General features: G+C 41.9%; 1 protein-coding gene across 6 annotated transcripts in view; it reads left to right on the top strand.

The window, feature by feature from the left end:
- The window catches only part of LOC146313145 (RNA-binding motif, single-stranded-interacting protein 3), a 400,986-nt gene that overhangs the window by 294,903 nt on the left and 81,585 nt on the right, over positions 1–24,498 (top strand). For all 6 annotated transcript variants that reach the window (XM_084738573.1, XM_084738576.1, XM_084738570.1 and 3 more), the window contains 2 exons: positions 2,127–2,284; positions 13,661–13,740. In XM_084738573.1, coding sequence (XP_084594699.1) covers positions 2,127–2,284; positions 13,661–13,740 — 238 coding nt within the window. The remainder of the gene's footprint in view (positions 1–2,126; positions 2,285–13,660; positions 13,741–24,498) is intronic.

The following is a 24,498-nucleotide window of genomic DNA, read 5'->3' as shown; positions in this document are numbered from 1 at the left end:
GCCTGATTGGAGATTTTACTCAGTACCTGGGTGGGAGGATGGATTGAGTGCAATTTGATATGTTAGAAAAGAATATGCTAATGTGCCTACAGCATCATACAGATACATAATTACAGATAAGGATGACATAATGTAGTTTCATTCTTAATTTAGAGACTTGTTACATAGATGGATGGAGAGCTGGTTGACTTACATGGTGGCTGCCTGGCTCAGTGACTGATTGACTGGCGGGGCTGGGCTGCCATTTCCAGCTTCTACTGTAGAGCTCACAGGGCCTTCTGCTACCTCAGGCTCAACCCACCACCAGCTGTGCAGCTTCACCTAGTGAGCAGCAGCCTCTGGGCACTACAGAGAAACTGCTGTCAGTACAATTCACACTACACAGCTTCTCACTCTCAGTTTCTACTTTCATCTTTAAAGTCATCGCTAAAAATCGAAATCAGAATGCCTTTTTAACCCTTTCAGATTACACCCCCAGTCCAACTGTGCACCTATTTAACAATGTATGATGATGTTGACATAGGAACTAGAACTAACCAATAATATTGTGGCATCCACCTGTCAATTAATATTCAACTTTTGGCAGTGCAGGGTGTAGGTAGATCGTTAGTTAGCTAGTTAGCGACAGCATGGTGCATCGGTGTGTCTGCCAAGATGTTCAACATTTCAAACTTTCCCCAAAATACTGTTGTTACAGGCCAACTGGCTGGAATTTATTGAGTTTGGGGAAAGTGGTATATGTGACAGCAAATTATGTGCAAGGCAATTTACAGTGGACTGTTTCAGTAACTAGCTAATGTTAGCTGCATGGAGCATACGATGGGCCAGGCTTCATTCATTAATGTTACTGCAGAAAAACACAACTGTGTAATTCACTGATTTGGTGAAACTTGATCATGTTTTATGGAGAAAATTTTCTCTGGTTTTGCCTCTGATGTCCTCTGGTTGTTTAGCTTCAACTCTGGGTCTGAGTTTTTGCCAACTTAGCTCCCATTAGCAGGCAATGGAACCGGGCTCAGCAGCCTCCCAGTGAACACGGATTGACCGGGACCGAGCACAGACTCTGCAACCGACCAAGAATATCAGTGTCATTACTCAGTTTCCTGATGCTTTCCTGAGCTTTATATGTCGCTAACCACGAAGTACAGTTTGCTCGGTTAGCACAGCTAAGTTAGCTGACTCAGCATCAGGGTGCCAGGAGCCAAACCCGGCAAGAAAACCACCTTTGTACTGTATTCCCTGTTGGTCCAAGTCTCGCCGTGTTCGCTGGGAGCTCCCAGTCCGGGAAGTCAGCCTTGCTACTGAAACAAGTCCTTTCCTCACTGCTTGTTATTACAGGAAACACATAAATATTGGAAAGCAAATGGAATTTTGATTTCCATTTCATCTGGACTTTAAAATCAGGTAAAAAAGAAGCACACCCAGAAGACTCCATACAAACCCTTTGTAAAGGTAGAGTCAGTACGATTTGTCCTGGCTGTTCGTAAAAATACCAGAAAGATTGTTGTTGAGTCTCACTCCCAGGATGTGAAATACCAATGTTTTGGGTTGGTAAAGCAGCAAAATAATGAGAAATACAGGCAGAGGACAAGGCCTCTGCAGATACAGCCACCACCAAACACTTCTTGTGGGTCAAAAGTGATATTGAAAGGGATTATGTTTCTGAGTCTGTACATCGTGTTTGTTTTTTTCAGGAACGGTTGCATTTTATGCCTTTAATACATACAGAATCCAGGGTATTAAAACAGACTTGAACTGTCTTAATACTTTCCACTCACGCAAATCCATAATGTAGCCTACACACTCACTGCCTGACACACCCTGAGGCAATGAACGACTGCTGTATCCATGTTGCGTGTGCGCATGTGAATGTGAGCGTCGATAAGGCCAAACGTCATGCGAGTTCAGCCAGAGTTTGGTTCCTCTGTTGGCAGTATTACGACATGTTACGTGAGAGCTCACAACACAGAGCTGATGCATATTTCACACTTCCTACAACTGTTGTTGATACATTATTTCTCATTTTTTCCTCTCCCTTTTTCCTCCCCTCTCCTCTATCCGTCCATCCCCCCTCCTCCCTCCCTCCCTGCCTGGCTGCTGTTCTACTCCCCCCCCTGGCCCTGCAGCAACAGGAGCAGGACCCCACCAACCTGTACATCTCTAACCTGCCAGTGTCTATGGATGAGCAGGAGCTGGAGAACATGCTGAAGCCCCTGGGTCACGTCATTTCCACGAGGATACTGAGGGATGCCAACGGGGTCAGCAGAGGAGTCGGCTTTGCCAGGTACACTATAATGATACTAATGTGAAATCATGGAGGCATCGCTTTAAAAGCAATCACTCCTGCTGCTACTGTGAAAGCAATAATTGATTTTTGAAGGGAAAATTCAACATCGGATGTCTAATCGCTGTTGATGGTAAATATAGTCAGTTGAAGCAATAAATTCCTTGGTGCTGCAATATTGATCAAGAAAGCTTGTGTCTGAAAATTCAAACGGTCTCCTGCTCTCTCTCTCATCTTAATTTCCTACTTATTGTACATATTTGTTGTGGTAGGTTTTAAATCCTTAACCCTCTGGAACTTTATTGATGCTCCAGCAGTAACAATGAATATTTTGTTAAATGTGTAAAAGCTCTTAAACCCCTTTCGCACATGCAGTCTATCCCTTAAAAGTGAAGGAAAATTTCTTGCATGAAGTCATGTGTGAATGAGAGCAGACGCTGATATTCAGGGAAATGTGTACCTCCAATTTCCCACCTCAGGATCTAGTGATATTTTGGGGGGGAGTGTTGTGATTCAAAGCAGAAACATTGCAGGGACGAACATGTTCATCTGACAGCACAGGCTCAGGGAGGACAGAAGGAGACCAGAGAAGTATGTGCATTTTCTACACTCTGTGACACCATTTAATCTGTCACTCACTGCTGAAAGTACAGAACACAACTAGAAGAGTGCACTCAGAAGACTGCACATCTCTGCCAGGAAGTGCAAAAAGTATATTTGGAAGTAGTCCTTGTGTAATCACAAACATTTTGACGAGTAACTGTAATTTAAGTACATATTTTTCTCAGTAACTGTAACAGATTACAATTGGATTTATTTTGTTTGCTTTTTTTTTGTGTAATTTTGTTACATGTTAATATTTACATACAACTATTTACTCTCGTCCTCCATCCCTGTGTGAAATTTTGTCGTAATTAATCTATAAATTTTTAAGTTATGGGCACAAGCATGTTTTATGAGGTTACAGTGACCTTTGATCACCAAAATCTACTCGCTTCATCCTTGAGTCCAAGTGAAAGTTTGTACCAAATTTGCAGACTCTCCAAACATTCCTCAGATATTGTGTTCATGAGAGTAGGATGGAAGTGAGGTCACAGTGACCTTGAGATATCTCGGTCACGTTCACATGCAACACTGAAATGTTCCTGAATGAAGCTGCATATGTGAATAGTGTGGATAGTGAAAATCACTTGATCGCTTGATCAATATTCATTGTGTTTATTAATATTTCAATGTTTTTGGGAGCTAACTTGGCTGTATGAAAAATAGATAATGTTTTGAAGTAAAGCTCCCAGTAACGGCCAACATAAACATGGCCAAAACCCTGCAAACACCTGAGCATATGCATCATAAATGTTGTATTTTAGTATATTTTCATCAAATTTGCAGCTATAGTTGAAGTCAGTGAGTAGAAGACATTCAGTTTTATATTTATCCAGTTGAACTTGGTTATAATTTTGATATTGCCTTTGAAATTTAGATTTTATATGAGGTAAGAATAAAAATATTATTCTTTTCCTTTATTGCATCTCCATTTAACTCTGGAATGGTAATAGAATAAGTTTTATTTGCAATTGATTTATGTTCCTTAGCTTCTAACTTATGAAAGGAGACCATATAGCTCTTACAGTCAGGGAGCTATTCCTGATTTTGGTTATTTTAGATCAGGTCAAAGGATATGTCAGAAAATTACTGGAAACTATGTGTAAAAAAGGCTTTTCACTGCACACATGGATATGCACTGGCATGCAGACACACTCCTTACTATGTACATACACATATTCACTCTAAAAAGACATTTGTTAGATGAATCCTGCCTTTGGGCAGTGGAAACTTTAAAAGTTGATTTACAGTGTTTGGCAGTGTGTCTGCCAGTGGATGAGTTTGTCTTTGTTTCTGCCTGTGTGTGTGCACATGCCTGTACATTCATGGATACCAGCAATTACCCCCTCGTCCTTACAGTATATCCAGGGCTGCTATATTTCCACCACCGAGCCTACCACTGAACAGTTTATTCCTTTTTCTACTTATAAAAGTTTCCACTTCAGCTTGTTAATCCCCCAAAGTCATAAACCGCTCTGTCCTTGTCCTCGGCAGCAGCCACCAGGCTCTCATTCCTCTCCACACATTCCTCCCTTGTTTACCCAGAGGAGGCCACTGACGGCCACAGAACCGCCATCTTGCAGGGATTTTTCTTAATCACCTGCTCTGGCTGAACTCCTCTCCTATTCCCTGCTCTATTACTGAGGGTTACAGCAGGACAGACAAGCACAAACACACACAAACAGCCACTTATGCACAAAAATGAGCATATGCACAGGCGTGTCTACACACCTGTGCATAAGCGCGCACGTACTCGCATTCATAAGCAGACTCTCACACGTACGCACACAGACAGGTAGGCAGCCTCCTGCAGGCCAACAAGCAGAGCACAGCAACAACCTGCCACCAGCCACCTGTTCAAGCAGCCCTCGGTGGGAGGAGGAGGAGACATGATGGAAAGGGAAAGGAGAGAGGGACAGCAGTGTGAAACAATGGCTGGGTAAAAAGAACTAATCATAGAGGTTATTATAAAGAGAAAGAGAAGGTGATGGGAAGGAGAAGGCAGCGTGACACGGAGAAAGATTGAGGAATAAGAAGTGAAACGAGTCAGTGTGGGTGTCAGGAAGAAAATGGTGAGGAGTGAATGAGTGGTGTTTTGGAAAGACGGGGGGGAAAAAGGGAAACAAAAGGGAATGGAAATTGATCGTCAGGATCCAACGATACCTGTACCAGCATCAGGTATGGCTCTGATACTCAGCCCATGAACTCATACTAGCACCCATAAATCTACCCTGATATCACGCTATGAAAAGTAGCTGCTTCAACACAAGAAATTTGATAAAACATCTAAAGATCTAAAGAACATAATACAGAGTTCAGCATTAGCAGTTTGCTAATGCTTACCCTCTTTTCTTGGTCACACCGTGATTATCAGCAAGAGTCTCACCACTAAAGTCTGCAGCGACATGCTGTAAAGTACTGTCCAACTTAAACATCCAGGGAAAAAAAAAACTTCGACCTGTGCCTCTCTTTGGCAACTGTCCATAAAACTGTTCAACAGTCCATGTGAAACTGAAACAAACTCACAGAGCCGCTGTCCAATAAGTCCCGCCGGGCATTAACTAGTTGAATGCCTTGGGCAATTAATCTGAAGAGAAAGAAAAAGGAACAACTATACAAATAACCCAAAAATGTAATGTGTGTAGTAACCATGGTAACACTAGCTGTTTATTACATTTAGAAAGTGAGGGGCATCTGATGAGAGTAAAAGATGTTTTTAAAAGTCATTCTAAGAACTGTAATTGCATTATTAAGTACCCATGTCAGAAAAAGAAGCCAGACAGGGATTCAGACAAAGGAGAGAATGAAAAATCTCTGTGTTTTATGAATTGTAGAGCTCCTGCTAGCTGTGTCAACAGACGGACAGACAGACAGCTGCTGAGGGTTGGGCCATGAGGGGCATTAGAGAGAGTAAACTGAGCTAAGTGTTTGTGGGCCGATCCATTACTGTTATCAGAGCCCATTACTCCAGCCCCAGCACTAATCATTGCAGACAGCAGCACCTGATGCCATTAACCAGCAGCACACAGAGAGAAGCCAGCCTTCCTCTCTACCTACCTGGCTGCTTCTCTGACTGACTGGCTGCCTCAAAAGCATGACTGACCAACAGACAGTCCGGTTTGTTTCCCTATGACTGCCTAACAGGCTGTCTGCCTTATTTACTCCTTGTCTACCCACCTGTTTTCTGTCTACCTACCTGCTGGAAAGAGTCGAGGAGAGACGGTGCTGAGGAGGAGGCGAACAATGAGTAGCCAGAGGGGGTGTGAGGAGGATGGATAAAGAACGCTGGGGAATAGAGAGGGAAGCTAAGCATCAACACTTCCAGTTAGAGAATCACTTGAAACTGTGGAGAAGCGTGATGCATTCAATCTGATTTACAGCCTCTCTTAAAATGGACAACAAAAACATGGCAACAGATAATTTGGTAACACTTTCTATGAAGGTCATTTCATTATATGAGCTTATTATGTATTATAAGCACATTTATAAAACATTAGAATACATTTATAAGGCTTCACAGAACTCTTCATTAATGTTTATAATCATGCATGGCAGGTTTGTATGATTTCTGTTCTTAACCACTACCATTGACCAGTCCCATGATGAACAGTGAAACTGACTCCCACCCTGTGGGAATCCCATGGGAAATCTGTGTCCCGTGGGATTCCCAAGTATTCAGCCTTTAGCTTGAAGAGCATAGCCATGTAGTGGGTGTCTGTCTAGTGCGGCCAGGGTGCTTGGCCCCCCGAAGAGCTGCTTAAAACATTGTCAGGACCCATGATATGGTTGCTTGCAGCGTTCTGAGAGCTGCTCATCTGATCAGCTTCTCACTTGACATCACTCTTTTGGATCCTCAGCAATCCACCCGCGAAGTGTGAGGTTGATGGGATGAATGATTCTCAAGATATGCAAAGGACAGTCCTACACACATACAAACACACAGACAGACAGAGGTTGATTGATGCTGCTACACCATCACCTGTTGGTATAATTGTCACCAAATTTGGCATGGTCACTAAATGCGGTTGCAGTAGCACAGTGTTCAGGATTTATGATTTTTTTGTGATAAAAGTCCACAGCATGTGGAAACTTTCAGGGCCAGCTAAAGCAAAACTGTATGGAATTTCCAAAGTCGAATATGTACGAAATTCGGTAACAAGAAATCAATTGACACAATGGTTAGATTTGTCTGGACCCACAGAATCCAGAGAGAAAATTTGTTATGGTTCAAAAGTTACAGGCCTTAACATAAATTCTGTTATTATAGCACCACCATCTGGCCAAATTGCACCAAATAAATTAGACACTGCACTTCCCTGGATCCTCATCAGTACATATGCCAAGTGTGAAGTTGATAGGATGAACGGCTCTTGAGAAATTAGATCACAGACAGAGATTCTTTCTTTTATAGTAACATTATTCCATTATAGAAATATAGAATTATAATCTGTCACAATACAGTTCTCTATGTGGCTAATGTTATGTTATTTACCCAGAATTCAGATTCCTCTTTCAAATACTGATGTCTCTTTGACATGGAGGTATAAAGCATTATGAATACTGAACTTCTAATACATTACATCCACCACTTGTTATACTTAATAAACCTTTTTACAAGTTGTCATGCATGATTATAAACATTTATAACGTTTTAAACAGTCTTAAAGATATTATAATCATATGGATATGCTCATCACGCATTATAGACATGCCCTTGATAGAAAATGTTAACAATAATCTTTTTAATATGCTTTTGTTTTGATAATGCAGTGCACTGAACCACATAAATCATTATTTCACAAGCACTAAGTTAAATTTGCACTGTGTTGGGCTTTAGTGGAAGAGAGCAAAAAGAGGTTAGCTGTGCTTAATGCAGATCCCCTCTGTGTCACAGGGCTGCCTCCTAAAGTGAGAGCGTTATCGAAAGGCTATTGGCATGTTTGGTGCCGTCGAGTGTGTGTGAATATGGATTAGGAACACATTATGAATGTGTGCATACATGCATACAGATTATATGTAAACATAAACACACTGTATATTCAATTTAATTCAGTGAAGCTTTACAGGCAAGATGCTTGAATCAAAAATGCTCCCAAAGCATATTTATGCAAACACAGTAAAATAAATAAAACATGCAAAAGAAGTTATAATATACGTGTAACACACGGAAAAAAAGAACTTAACACTTAAATAAAGTGAGAAATAAAGAAGAAATATGTCTGAGCACTGAGTTTTGAAAACTGTCAGGCACTGAACACCGCTATTGAAGGTGTCATTGTATTTATACTTTTTTACTGTCTTTTATTATTCTTTATTCTTAGTCTCTCATTCATGTCATAATCATGTACGGCTGCTAGTAGGTTAGTCAGATGTTTTGCTTTTACCATTTATTTTATATTTGTTTTTATTATAAAAGATATGCTCTATGTTATAATAGATCTTCTGTATATTATCACACCCAAATGCATGAAACAGTAGGCAAGATTGAAAGAAGGGTATTTATTTGAAAATAACAAAAACAGGAACATAGGAAAACAGAGCAGGCGTCTCAAGAAAAGCGCAGCTCCGAACGTGGACTGAATTACAAACTGAACTGACGAGGGGATGAGATGCAGGTGGGCAGAGGAACACAGGTGAGGGGAATGAGGTGACGACGCTGGAGATAAAGAAAGCGGCTGATTGGCTGGGGGAAAACACAGGGAACAGAGCAGGGCTAATGAGGCTGATGCAGGGCAGGTGAGCAGAGCCAATGAGGAGAGAGACCACGCCCACAGTCATAAACACACAGGAGCAGCGGGAAACACAGGGGGAAGATGGGAAACAGAGGGAAAAACAGAAACAGCTGTGTTCGTGACATCCATTGTCAAGGTTGGGAGAGTTACTTTAAAAATGTATTCTGTTACTAATTATTTGTTTAAAGATTCTATTATTAACCTAATCCAAATATCACAATATCTTATTGTTACTTTTTTATTACCTAAATACTAAATATGGTGGAATTGTTTAGCCTAATATAATGTTTTATATTTGTTGTTAGGTATATTATTTTTTTTGTGTAGCTATCCTTCATTTGTTATGTGTAAAATGCACATTAAGCACAATTATACAATTTTAACTGTACTTTGTTAAGTAAGCTATTCACACCCAAAAATCAAGTAAACTGCCATAAACTTGTTCTGGGGCTTCTGTTTTTATCTGCACACCATCGCAGTCACCAGCATCATCACCTTAAGTAGTAGTATTGACAGGTTAGCTGGCGAATGTTAGCGGTTGGTCTGCGTAGCTAACCTTAGCATTTACCTGTATATTTTCAGATTAGTTGTCACTTCAAGAATGGTGACAGCATTTTCACAGCTGGAAGGCAGAACATATCATGTACCGTGATGCTGTTAGGGTTATTTTTTTTAATTCAAAGACAAAATAATGGTAAAATTTCACCCAGTGAAGCATTTTGTCACTAGAGGCCATAATATGGAATTAACAACTGTAAGATCTGCTATGGTTTCACTCACCACAAGAGTGGTATTGTAAGACTCACAACACTGTGCATTGTAGTAGTTTGTTCTTTAATTTAAAATGTATTTTAAAATTGTAATCCTGCTAATAAGCTTTTAGTAAATGCATTTAATCTGATTACTCTTTGAATCAGGTGAATGACAGTGTTTTTACTGATCAAATTTCAACTAGCTGCGTGCAAGTGATGTGATAAAGGCCAGTGATTAGTGCTCAGCCGAATCACACTGAATGGTTAATATCAGCCCTCCCAAACGCAGGGGAGACAGAGGGAACAGAAAGAGAGACAGGGAAAAGGGTGGATACGGGGTCAGTGAAAGATGGATGAGGCCAGGAAGTGTGAAAGATTACATATTCTAAAAAGAGAAGTAGGGAGAGGAAAAGGGAGGAAGATGTTGATGTGGATAGGGCGTAACAGAGAAACAAAAGGATGGACAGAGAGGGAAGGAAAGGAGGGCAGGGAAAGTGAGAGAGATGAGGCGGGAGAGAGTGTGGGTAACACTGAAAGATGGAGGAAATAACCAAGGTTGAAAGACGGGGAGGAATGAGAGAGACGTCAAAAAGAAGAGGTGCAGACGGGCTGGGAGTAAGATGGATGGGACGGAGAGAGCGATAAAGAAGCTATGGTAAAAAAAAAAAAGAAGGATGAAGGTAGAGATAGGAGAAGGATGAGAGACAGAGGACACAGAAGTGAGAGGATGACAGTATGATATGAGTATTCTTGGAGGTGAGAGCGAATAAAGCATGAAAATCTGAAAAGCAATGGATTCTGCACTTTCCAAGAGGATATTACCATAGGCATAGCAATCACTCAAGTCTGCATTTAAAAACTGTCCTCTGTGATTATATGTTAAAGAATCTGTACGGTAACATGTTTACACAAGGTTCAAATTTATGCATGAGGCATGTGTTCTTTTTATCTTACTGGTAATTAACACGGTAGAGAAAAAGACTGATAGATTGCGCTGTGATTGATGTGGTTAGCCATGCTAGAGGCAAAGCTTGAGGAATTGCAATGTTAGGGGTTGTTGTTTACTGGAAATTTTGTACAGACATTCACGGTCCCCAAAGGATTAAACCTGCTAAAACTAATTTATAGTTGTGCATAGTTTCTACTCAAAGCCTAAGCACATGGCCCATATACCATTGAGAGCATTTATACTCGTGCAAAACACTCCCACAAGATTGTCCAAGATTTCAAAGTGAAGCTGCTGTCGATCACTTGCAGCCCCTAGCGGACAGTTTAGAAGAGAGAAGTCAGCTGTGTAGCCTAGAAATTCACTTGATGTTGTCCAATCACAATCTAAAGAAAAGAACGTAGTATTGTGTAATTGACAGGAAAGAGGCGGAAGAGAAAATAGCCACTGTGGCTGCAGGCATTAGACCAAAGTGAGGCGGAACAGTCGACACAATGGCCGTGGAACTTCCTGTTCCGCCTTATGGTGATATCCTTTATACAATCATGTTTCTCAAAGTGGTGAACTTCGCCTTATCCTTGCTTGTCAACAGCTGACGATCGGTTCACACTACCTGCTTGAGCAGCATGTTTTGCGTGGTGGAACCTGTTGGTTTTTATTTTGGCATCCGTGATAATAGGTTAGAGAAGCCGTGTCACACGTGACAGCAGCCACACTTCAGCTTCAGATTATGTTTTTTCTGTGTTCTCAGCAAAAATACACAGTTAAAATGATCTGGTGATATCAACAGACCAACAACAACCTAACCAACCTCTCAACATGGCTTCACTGTCTACATCTGTAGAATATGTGACACGTAAAAAAAAAATAGGTGCAGGCCAGTGCACTTTCTTTTTCTTTCTCTTCTCTTTCTCCGTCCCTCTTTCTCTCTCACTCACTCTCAAGGAGGAGGGAAAAATCACACTGCTTTCTGGGTACTGCTCTTTGTTTCTCTCCTCCAAACCCAACGTGGAAAGGTAGGGCTGGAGGAGCAACATGCTGCCTGTGTAGGCACCATGAGCGTGCGAGCCGCAACAGTTGAGCGAGGCAGTCATCACGCACAGGTAGAGGCAGGCTGCGTGAACCACCCACAAGTCTTTTGAGGATTACCCCTGTCATGCCAGATCATGAACGAATCACCTGTTAACAGTTGACCTCTTTACCCGTGAAACAGTCCAAAATGGTGTTTTTTTGCATCTGAATTCACGGCATCAAATTCAGAATAAGCATATATTTACAATAGTTAATTGTTAATGAGGTAAAACATTAAGTATATTGTCTTTGTGCTGTTTTAAATTCAGTATATGTCAAAAAGAGTTAACAAATGATTGTATTCTGTCTATTTTTACACAACTATTTTAGAATCTGGGGGTTGTATAAGGTTAAAGATTAGGCGTTAGCTGGAAGATTGAGTTTGCAGTAACTTGCTCACATTTCCTCAAAAGTTCGCCTTTCTCCTCCCAACACAGCAAGGATAAAAGATATGCATGGCCACACTAACATTTGTGCATTTTTATGTGTGTTTGATATACTAATCAGTAGGTACGTGTTTTGATGTGATGTGTGTATGGGCATTAGTGTCTCTGTGCTTATGATGTGAGAGATCAGAGGCCTCCTGCTGGTCAGCTGCTCGGCCCATAGATGTTTGATCCAGTGGTCTGAAAAGAGGGAGCGGACTCAGTCAGCTTCCTGTAGTCTCTCTCTCTCTCTCACACACACACTCTGGAAATCAGAGTCATTACTCTCCATAAACCTGTCACTTTTACCTTCTCATACCTTCTTATCCCCCATCTTTTACATCTCTGCATCCCTTTCGCCTGTTCTCTCTGTCTTTTTCTACTTTGTCTTTTCTGTCAGGCAGGGAGAAAGGTTGCATAACAAGTCTTTCCCTACAAAACCCAGAATTTCATTATGAACTTCTGACTCATGCAGATGACATTCTACAGAAGACAGACAGACAGACAGACTCTGGATAGACTCATTGGACTTTTTAGAATGAACAGAGTGATACTACTGAGCCAGCAGGACATAGTCAAGTGGGTGACTCCTTAATGTTGTAAATGTGACATCAGTGAATTGATCATCATGCTCCACATGTGAACAAACTATGTTGAGTCCTTTGCCTTGAAAGTTGAATTCTTTATTATTCTTGCTTGATATATGACTTCAGTCGCTCAACAGTCCAGGGGGCCCTGTGGTATTTTACGCTTTATAATGCGCCACACATTTTCACTGGGAGACGAGCAGGCCAGTCTAGTAACTGCACTCTTTTAGTATGAAGCCCAGCACATGCCAAATGTGTCTTGGCATTGTTTTGTTGAAATAAGCAGGGACGTCTCTGAATAAAATGTTGCCTGGATGGCATCATATGTTGCTCCAAAACTAGCACTTTTCAGCATCAGTGGTGCCTTCACAGTCATATAATCATATCAGCTCTTATAATGCAGTCTGTATTGCAGTGCTACCTGATGGGTAAAAGGTCACAAACATTCAGTGTCGTTCGGTGTTTCTCCAGATTCTCTGAATCCTTTAATGACGTTATGGATTGTAGATGGTGAAATCCCCAAATTCCTTGGAATTGTGTGTTGAGAAATTGTTGGACTAGTTGCCCATGGAGTTCTTCACAATGTGTTAAACCTCGTCCCATCCTTGCTTGTTAACAACTGAGCCTTTCGAGGACGTATATTTACAAAAATAAAAGACATTTATCAGTTTAAACATTAAGTATCTTGTCTTTGCACTGTAATCAATTGTCAATACATGTAAAAAAAAAGTAGTGACATCAGTTTTTATTTGTTTTACTGAATGTCTTTTTTTGGAATTGGGGTTTGTAAACAAAATCGCTATTTATGAAGTTTAAAATATAATTTAAGATAAAACATTTTTAAAACAATCTCACAGATTAAAGGGATAGTTTACCAAAAACTGAAAATTCAGTTGTTATCTACTCATCCTCATGCCAATTGATGGTCTAGTTTATGTTTTTTGGACCACAAAACACTGCTGGAGTTTTACAGGAAAACAATGGAAATAAATGGTGACCAGTTTTCAAACATAAAAATATCTGTAAAATATGTCACAGGGTCGACAGTTTACACATGGATAGAAAAGGGGTCCCTTAAGGTTGGGAACCACTGCCAAAAAAGCAATTTATTATATTTTCCACAAGCACTCTCTGTGTCATAATTTAGTGTGAAGGTTAAATGTCTTCATTTCTAATGACTACAGAGTAGTCCGTTTCAACGTTTGCTCTCAAATGGATTGTGAATATTTTTAAATTAAATTTATCACTTTCTGTTTGCAGGATGGAATCCACAGAGAAATGTGAAGTAGTGATACAGCATTTCAACGGAAAATACCTGAAAACCCCGCCAGGCATTCCAGGTGAGTCTCCCCTGCTTTGCTTCACGTTACTCTCACATCACCCTTTCCTTTCTTTCCTGGAAAATCATCACCTTTGAAATGAGAAACTTCCTTTCTAATTCAATTATGGTAATTTCTCATCTCAGATCTGCCGGACAGCTTGATAGATTGTGTACACCGTTGTTTCTGACACCTGAAGCTAGCTGTCGAGGCTATGGCTGAATAGCTGATGGTTCTATAGGTCTCTTCCTCTCCCCATCTCTCCCCCTTTCTTTCTGTCACTGGCTCTCTCCCTCCCTGGTGCTGCTGCTGCAGGCTGGAACTTCTCGGGCAGGAGAAAACCCTCTTAATATTCACACTCATGCCTCTGTGCTGTTCTTTGCAATCTACTTAAGAGCTTGCACTCTCCCCTCTTTCTTCTGCTGCTCCTGCTCTCTGTTGCCGTGTCCTCTCTCCTTCCTATCGCTCTCTTCTGCAGTCACCCTAGACAGTGGAACAAGCTGGCCAAGGAGAAAACAGTCAGGGAAGAGAGGTTGAAAGAAAGAATGTCACAAAATGGAGACAGATGTCGGGACAAGATTGTACCGCACTGTGTGTTAGCATAGAAGTTTGGTGTCCAAAGTGACATCGGTGTCCCAAAAGTTTTAAAACAAAAAGGAGACAAAGCATCGGAAATGTTGGAAACGGAGCAAGTCTCTGAGGGGAGTGTGGGTGACAAGAGGTGGTTGCGAAAAGGAAAGTGAGGTGGAAGGAGAGTAAAAATATGAAAGAAAGAGTCAGAGGGAAAGGCCAGGATGGAGGAAAAAAAAAACATGCCGCCTAAGCACTTTTGGGGCCAGGTGCGGCAGCGCTCGGAGCCTCCTGCGCGTCCCAGCAGGACGTGAGGGCCAGACAGGGCGATGCCGAGGAGATCTCCTTCACCCCTGTGGCAATTTTATTAACAATACTCACACCTCCAACCAGCGGCACAGACACAGACCCATAAATCGCTCTCCACTATCCAGTAATATCTCAGAGAGACTGGATTTAGAATCTCCATATATGCTCAGCCACTGCATAGCCAGCGGCCATTAAAGGCAAGGTGAGTGGTTATATTGAAGTTGAGCCGTAATAGGAAACCTTTAAAGCTGTAATATCAGGCTGACCTTCCCCTTTAAGGGTCTATCTCCCAGCCGCTCAGGCTTTATTATTGTTAATGGATTGTTCAGGCTTGTGCCAAGCATGGAGATTTACTGCCCAGATCGAGGAAATCCTTCTGTGGAATTAAGAATGGTTAAGTTTACAAGGTCTGCTCTGGTCTGGTGCTACTACGGTCCCTCCTAAAGGGTCCATGAAATCTCCTCTTTCCGTTGATGGATGCCTGTGTATACACACAAGTGGCTGTTGGAAAAGCTATTATTGTTCCTAGTGCTGTTGCCATTTGTAATAGGAGGTAGTGCATACAATGACCACTTCTTTGGTTTATTACAACACTGGTATTGTTTTTTCATTTTTGGCCGCCATTACTGTCAGTTCCACCCCTTTTGGAACCTTGGTCAACTTTCTCTTTTCTCTTTTCCTGTACTTAGACATGCTATGTGCTAGCCTCGTTCATGCTGAAAAGAAAAAGACATTTTAAAGATGGTTAAAGATGTTGCTAAGGGAGCTGTAAAAGCAACATAGAGCCACATCTTAAGTTAGCTCATGTTAACAAAACGCTAGCTAACTAGCTAGCTAATCTTCATCAATCATTAGCAATCTAGTTAGCTAGCATTTTGCCACAGAGCAAAATTCTATCTGATAGTTAATGTTGGCAAAATATTAAAATCTACATCAGTTGTTAGCTGGCAAGATGTATTTTACAAATCCATCGTAACCATCTTCAGAAAAACAAGAAAGGAGGAAGTTGACCAAAAATGGAAAATTAAATTCTATGTTCATAATGAAACACTGACTATTCAATACATTTTACATTTTCTTCAGAAGTGTTCCAGGTTACTGCCAGGTCTTGTGCTCTTATCCTCTCTTCTCTCTCCCTATTCACCTTTTCCTTTTCCAGCCTTTCTTCTCCACTCTTCTCTCCACCTGTCAGCTATCACATTTTCCAGCCCTCTCTACTCATGTCCTGTCTTCAGTTTCTCCCTCTCCTCCTTCCCCTACTCTTCACTTTAACAATAATCACTTAGGAAATAATGTCAGTGGCAACACATGGATGAAAATTGGGCTGGAATCTGAATATGGCCATTTTTTAATGTACTCCTTTTCAGTTCAGTTTCTTATTGTATTGAAGTCACTTTCATTGTCAAACAAATCCAGGAGCACAGCTGCAGCATTTTCAGGTTTTGATCTAAATTACCCGGCGTTCAGCTCTGCAGGTGAGATGACGCATACCAGCTTGTTCACAGCACACCATACAACCAAGTAGTTTAATTCAACATTATAAGGAATATATATATTAAAAGATTAAAAAAGACCCAGACAAAATACCAGACATTGTCCTCAATGGTAGCTATGGACCCGTTGTGGTCAGTTATAGTTGACACAGACAGTCACATGTACGCATGATGTGAACCATTATGTGGCTCATGCGTGGAAATTTAACCGGCACTGAAACACAGTTATCTAACACTGACCGGTCACCAGCCACCAGCCATGGCCCATTATGATGAAACCTGGCTCACAAAACGCAAAGTCCCTGTAACGTTAATGATTGAAGGTGAAGACTTCGGTTTAGGATTAGGTTAAAGTTAGGTTTAGGTTAAGATTAGGGTAAGTCTCTAGGACATTAATGCAAGTCAGTGTAATGTGAAGTGATGGAACTGTGTGTGTGCATACAAGTGTGCAAGTTACATGTTCTCACTACATTTGTATTTGTTTTTGTGTTCTGATTCGTGCGTGCATATTCAAATTTATGCATTTTAAAGCAGGAATACATGCATACTGTATTTGTGTGCTGACAGAGTCTGTGTCAGTGTGTGTGTGTGTGCGTGTGTGTGTGTGTGTGTGTGTGTGTGTGTGTGTGTGTGTGTGTGTGTGTGTGTGTGTGTGTGTGTGTGTGTGTGTGTGTCATGTTGGTGGTATTTCCCCAGAGTCCCTTGCTATGCAGGGCAGCTTCTTCATCCATCCTGCTCTGACAGCTCAGCGGCACCCCCCGGGGGGCCCTCACCACACACAAGAGCATGTTTGTGTGTCTGTGTGTGCATGTGTGCGTGTGTGTGTGTGTGCGCACGTGCATGGGTTTGCTTGTGTGACAGCTATGACTACTACACTGTGTGAGCTTTGACACATACACACGCGCACAAACCACATAAGCACAAATATAGTCATGCACCACTAACTTTGACCTGAATGGAATGTCAACACCCATATAATGCTAATGAAATCCTTTTTTTCCACTATTTAGCGTTTGAAACAGCCCACAGACACACACTAAGAAGCTAACACAGCACGTACACACCTACACTTGTGCACCACAACTCTCAACGGGCACGCGTGTACAAACACATGCACAGACACTCTTCTCAATGTACCAGACTCGCTCACCAATCCTCTCAAGCCCATATCTGACAAGACTCTGCATTTTCAGCTTAGCCACTCAATCACACTGTGTCAAGAGATGTGTGTGTATGAGTGTACGTGTGTGTGACGGGGGTTATTCTTGTTATAGTTGCCCTCCTCTACTCAGGTGTGTCCAGTGGCAATACAAAAGGATATTGAGTTGTAACCTTGGTGTCCCATTCCAGGAAGTAAATATGTGGGTGTCAGGTGCCAGGTCATCTGTTAAATCCAGCTGACCACGGGAAAGTAAACGGAAAGGAGGGCACCATATTGCCAGGAAGTTAACACTGAGTTGCAGATAACGCATTGACACAGAGAAGAGGAACATACAGAACAGAAGATTGTGGAGATGCTAACAGATGGCAGTTAATGGTGCCATAGACAGCTTCCATACACTTCCTGTTTAAATTTTAATGTAATAACATCTAACTTCCTTGTGATTACATGAGATGTTGGGTTGATATACAGTGTTGGGATGCGATAGCAGATGGCAACTAATGATACTAAACAGCTTCCATATTCTTAGTATTAAGTTCTTAATGAAGTCGAGTCTAATTTTCTAGCAGTTACATGTGTTATTTAAATGCAAAATATGGTTTGATGCACTTTTGATTCGTGTAACTGCTACTCAGAGGTGGTGTGTACAACCTGTGAGGTGTTAAATCAATACTTTTGATTTTATAACTGTAACATAAGGATGTTTTCACACCTTATCTGTTTGGATTGGTTAAAACAGACCTTATTGCATTTGTCTGGTTAAAAAAGGTGAGTTTGCTCAGCCTTCAAGTGGGCTCTGATGCATTTTGTTTGTGTTCTGAAAGCAGCCAAACCAACAAAGGGATTTTATGACGGTGGATGTGAAATTAGCATTATTTCAAATGCTTAACCCCTGCTTAAGCCATGTAGGGCTGCTTCTGACTCATATTATTGTTAGTCAGATCGACTGCTTGACTGTTCAATATGATGATTCAGTCCTTTTATTCGGTTTAGGACGGCGCTGAACTCCCACATGAACATGAATGTGCTTCACCGGTTAAGACCTGCATTTTAATGCCTGTCTTCGTCATCTGCGATGTGAAGAACTCCACGGAAACTCCATTTACATGGAAAGAAAAACCGCCCGTTCCATGCAGCGTCACTTGCCCTGCATGTTCTGGGATGATCAGCATCAGCTGACCTGTGCTCCGTTTCAAACTTGTTTAACCCTCTGTCCCCAGTTAACCACCAGCACATGTTCTTTCAGTGGGCAGCCCTAATTTTCTGTACATATTTATATATTTGTATTAATTTATGCTAATCATTCAGAAATAGGTATGCACTTTAACACAGGTATTTTCCCTGATTAACAGGTCAAAATCTGTTAAAAATGCTGTTTGTATCCCACTGTTTGAACCTGTGAGTCAGTCTATAAGAAAGTGTGTGACAGTGATTGCAAAGTAATAAGCCCTAAATCTTTACTATACAAAATGTTTCCTTTTCTTCTTGTCTCTAGCTGTTAGTCGTCATTCAGAACATGCAGTGTTTTACAGTCTAGTAATACTGATAATGCTGACAAACAGCAAACAGCGTAAATATAAACATCAGAAGGATATATGCATTAGTGGCATCTAGCGGTGAGCCTGTAGATTGCAAACACCTTGTCTCACTCTCCTGTGGTGGTTGTGAAACTCACAAAAAGCTGTATCTAGAGCCAGTTTCTACAGTAGCCCAGAATGAAACATGGCGGATACCATGGAAGATGACCCACACCGTTTGTAGATGTAAAAGGCTCATTCTAAAGTGACGAAAACACAACGTTTCTTATTTTCAGGTGGTTACACACCAATGAGAACATATTTATTAATAATATTTTAAATTTCCACCGTATTCTGCCTCCATAAATCTTACAAACTGGGCCTTTCAAGTGTTACATGAACTTCTGTCAGTTACCAGAGTTTGTATAACTGAATAACTTCATATTTACTCTTCTTGGTTTGTTTGTAAAAAAAAGTGGGAACAGGAATCAGACAAGAACTAAAATGCAGTAATATGTAATTGTTTTCCCTTGGTCCGGGAGCACAGGTGTGAAAACACTCTAAGTAACAAGTGCATTAACGTGATAGACACTGTTATATTCTTCACAAGCAATAAAACACACCACTGGGAACGAAGGTGGTGCTTTGACAGGAACTTGAAATCAGAAGTTCTACAGAAACAAGTATTACAGCCCTCGCATATAAACTGCATCTAATCGGCTATCCAGGTCAGGTTTGTTTGGTGAGGCCTGGTTGATATGAGAGGTGCGTAGCTTTCGTCCAACAAGCCAGTCACCGAAGCCTGCTCCAGCCGCTCTGCTCTGCCCACGTCTGATTGTGATTCAGAGAGAGGGACATGATCGATAGCCCTGATGGAGCACTACAGCTGTTTAGCTATTCTGTGCAATGCGGCAGCCGCTCTCCCTGTCGCCGTTGTCGGCTGTGAGCCGCACACAGATACAGATTCATTCACATGCCAAACACATGCACAGGGATAAAGTACATGTACGTCAAAATATGCCTGCATGTTTTCACCTGTGGACATTTGCATGCAATAGGCCACACACACACACACACACACACACACACACACACACACACACACAAAGAAAGATAGACTTATACTCTCAAACTCCACACTGAGAAATGATCAACTTAGTAGTTGGAGGTGAGAATAAAGAGTTATCCTTGTTTTTCAGTGCATGTGGATTTACTCAATACACAAAATAAATGGAATTTATGAAATGTTACTACAGCAATAAACCATAGTGAAGTGAGCCCAACAGGGACGCATTATGATTTACACTGCAACCCTGAGCTCTGGGAAAGTCAAAGGAAGCGCAGATAAAAAGTGATTTAATCCGCTGGCTCCACTGAGCCTTGCTGATTAAAGCCCTTCGTCCCACAATGCATTAAACAGCTTAGAGATGACACCCTATGGTAAATGTAATTTGAACCGGAGATACATTAGCCATTGTTTGGTTTTGGCAGGTGAGTAATCTCATGTCCATGCCATATTGTGTGTCTTCCGTGACAGAAAGGAAATTGATGACATTTGATACATTGTCTGTGCGGCGCTGCTTGGGAGAATCGCTGCTCTTTGTGTGATTTAACTTAATTTCATTGTCAACAATCAAACAACAGCTAAGTAAACAGGAAGGTGTGTTCTCAGAAGGGCGAGATACAGGTAGTGTTGAGCGTTGCCAAATGACGGCACCAGACTTTGATGAATTCAGCCTGCTCATGAATGTCTAGCTGTGCAAACAGAGATTCGGTCCAGGCTGAATGTGCCGTAACACTGCAGCTTCTTCCTTTTCACTTCCGTTGTTGTTGCTCGCTCCGCTGTCTTGCTGCCAATATGGCAGCAGAGCTGAGAGTCGGCTCCAATATTGTCCAATAGATGCTGGATAAATAATGGAAACCACATCAGGAAGCAGCCACAGTGGCCCTGGGAGATGGAACCAAACGGAAACATGCAATATGTACAAGCTTTCCTGCTTCTTTTTTTACTACACTCTGGCATTTCTCTCTCTAACTTTATCTGTTTTCACTATTTCTTCTCAAACCACAGAGACTGCCTCTGTCTCTTGGTTCAAAAGTACCATATTCTAGTGCGTAAAAGTTTCTTTGCTCCTATAGTAAAAGCCGTGTTCTTGAATGTGCAGTGCTGGAGTGTTGTGAACTACATGTAATTAATCTAGTGGCTTTGATACATTTTGCAATAGCAAACTACATCATTCTCTTTCTTTCTTTCTTTTTTTTGTGTGTAGAACTCCTTTTCCTAATTAGCTTGAGTTAACTGACTAGATTTGTCCCTAGGGTAGCTTTGTTGGAGCTCAGCTTCTTCCAGTGTGAAGAAACTGAGAGCTTGCAAAGCTGTGCTTTCAATGTAGCATCGTCATCACTGTGAATGGGGATATGGATGTGATTGCATTTGAAAATCCCAGTTATTTCCCCCATCTGTCCGAGACAGGATTTGACATTTAATGTGTTTATCCCCATACAGCTAGCCTTCACCAACACACATTACAGTTCACTCAACCAAAACAGTGAATAGTACTAGTCACTGGCTGGGTATAGATATATTGGGGCTACTGAAGTATGGGTTTACTAAGCCCACTTAAACTGCTGATAAGATCCTTACCAAAAATGGGGGGGACTACAACATAACAAAGGGGCAACAGAAATTGTGCTTCAGAGTGAATGGAAGCAGAAGTTTAAAAGGCTAGAATATGACACATCCAAGGATGTAATGTTTCCTCAATTAGCCGTGAAGTCTAGCTCGTTTTTCACCTGAAACAATGCCTTCAGGAAACACCACATCATATTCATGGGAAGAGTGGACAGCACAAGTTTCACAGTTAACGAAGGCTGTGTAAGTCGTGTAAAATTGCCTTTTCTGTATTGTTCTCACGTATGTTTACATCAAGGCTGCCAAAAAATGTACTTTGGCCAGTGCTTAAAAATACTGGCGTCTGTCCTCTAGAGATTCAGATGAGACCTAGGCTTTGTAGAACCACCGCTGTCAGGCCTGGAGGGCAGGAATTTCAGAGCAGCCATGATGGCCATGGCCTCTGTGCCCCCTCAGTTAAAACTTATGCTCTGCAGACAAACTGGCCTTGATTCCCTGCCTGCACTTATCTTGCAAGGCTGCTGGATTCATGAGATCACGCAAGAATCCATCTCGCCAGGCTCAAATCTATACATTTGTATCCGTTTGCAGCTCTGGGCGAGTTTCCAGGTGCGCCGACAGGGAGAAGCGTCCATGGAAACGACTCGTCTCAAACAAACATTGGCGGCTCCTGAAGAGGTTAGCATAGGTACTGTGATAACATCAGTCATATCAGAACTGGAGAGTATTTCTTCTTTGAAAGAGCAAAGAAAGGCACTGGAGGCCTTTATCAATGGAAAAGATGTTTTTCGCTCTTCTTCTGGCTTCCGTCAATGTGGTTTTTTAGACACCAGTGTTTTTTGTTGAGATTCTGATTCGGCAACATCAAGTGAAATGCTGCGCACATAACCAGTGGGGGGCTTAGATTTGGAACCAGGAACAGTTATGGAACCGGTATGAACAGCTGGAAAACCACCAGCGTATAGCCTGTTTTACCGTGAGGATTCACAGCAGAAATAGAGCGCTCAGGAGGACGCAAGAAAGGGAACGTGTGAATATGGTCAGAAGTACCGGTGTGATATAAGGTTTCTGTTATTGTTCATGGTTCAGTGCTGTTATTATCTCAAAATAATTTTTCTCCTTATGATGTGATGACTATGTTGAGAAAGTTATTATTTTGAGATACTAACTCATTATATATCCACACACTATTTAGTATGATGTCTTTACAACCAAAGACTGACTCCCAGGGTCCCTGTTCTTAGTGTTAACAAAGTGGGTAAAGACTGAATCAAAATAAAATCCTTAACCCTTAAGATGAATTCATTCTCACCCTGGTCTTAAAAACAGTTTATTTGATGGTCTTGCTGCCCTCGCATTTGGCCTTTATGTCCTCAAAAAATTGGCAACACCAAAGGCCAAGGGGTCTTGCCCTTAAAATTGTGAAATTCCAGGCCTGCCAGACAACAGTTCACGGGGGGCCGCTATTTGGCAAGACCCCCTTTAAACAAATCACAGTACAGACCAAAAGACAGTGCTGAACCCCTAGTGCTGGCCCGGTGACACATCCCGTCATTATGTGCAAGAACACAAGGCCTGTGCCACTGAGGGTAGGGGAGCTGTTGCTGGGGGTGCTGTTGCAGAAAAAGATTCCCTCCCTGTTGGCATCCTCACCAAGGCAACAGTGCCAAGATAGCAGAGACAGCCCACGGTATTAAAACGTCCCTCGCTGAATTAAGGCAAGTCCCAAATCACTTGGTAAGTCACAAAAAGCCCTTCTGAAACTGTCAGTCATACTTGAGTAATCCATGTTAATTTCTGCAATCCCTCCCACATTCCCCTGGCTAATAACTGGCCTGTCAGCGGGCCCATTTCTCTCCCCTATGGCGAGTAGATTTAACGTGCAGCCAAGTAGGTTGGTGGCTTGGCTGTCAGCGTGTCTCAGACATGGCTGCCTCTCGAGCGAGCATGCCAAGGCACGTTTTTTCCCATGATGCATCTGCGTGGGTGCTGATCTGTGAATTGTTTATATGTAATGTTTTCCTTCCTCTTTTTTGACAGAAACAAAAGGTCAAATCCATTATGTATTGATAATTCATTTACCGCTGCTGTCACCCGTGTAAACTCGCCATATTTCTGTCTCCGTTCTTGATACACAATGACAATCAGACAGCTTTTCAATACACACACTGCCACGGATAATAATTAGCCACCAAAACTCCCCTTCAAATACACTTCTCAGGATATTGCATCGTAATGAAATCTGTCCTCTCTGCGTGAACCTTCCACCCACCCCTCCCACCCCTGTCTTCACCCGCCTCCCATTAGAGGCAGGACACACAGGAAGTTATTATTGGCATCCCCAGTAAATCAGACAGCTTCCTGAAAAAGGATCAATTTCCCCCGATGCACTTTCTCATTATAACCTTATCTCGCCCACAGACAATAATCTGGATTTGTCACGCTTTGTTTGTTTTTCCACTGAACTGTATCAATCATGAGCGAAGCCAACGGTTAGCACAGACAGGAGAAGGAGGAGAGGAGAAAAGAGGAGCCGCTCTGAGTGGATCTGTCACCGAAATATAAAGTATTCACCTGCTGCAGTCCCCTTTCCACAAAAAATAATATAAATCCTTTGATTGGCTTCAAAGTTTGTTTAGGCAGAGGAGAGGAGCTCGGGCTCCTGGAGGGGTTTAGGCAGGAACGATTGACTTTGCTCTCCACTCAACCACATCTAATGTAGAGCGAGACAGAACGAAGAAGAGTTACCATGAGAAAAAAGATACATAACGAGGGAGAGTAATAGAGAGGAGTGTAGCAGGATGGTAAGAAATAGATTAGGAGCTGAGGAAATGTGACAGGAATAAGAGTGGGAGATAAAAGAGAACAGATGGAAAAGGGCAGAGAGGGGAAGAAGTGATGGGTGGTGTAGGGAAGCGGTGAAAGTTGGATCAACCCGTGCTTTTGGAAGGTTAAATTTGAGCAAAGTTTAGGTTGCTGCATCTGCACCAGACGAGATGAAAGGATGACATTGGCCGTGCGACCGCTTCCTGAGCTTGACCCCCACGACCCCGGCCCAGCTGTCCACCATGTTGATCCCCGTCTATCTTTGTCCCT

Source organism: Lutjanus erythropterus, chromosome 16 (genome assembly GCF_056507025.1).
Source record: "Lutjanus erythropterus isolate fLutEry1 chromosome 16, fLutEry1.hap2, whole genome shotgun sequence".
Lineage (NCBI taxonomy): Eukaryota > Metazoa > Chordata > Actinopteri > Lutjaniformes > Lutjanidae > Lutjanus > Lutjanus erythropterus.
This window is presented reverse-complemented; position numbering and strand designations above follow the sequence as displayed.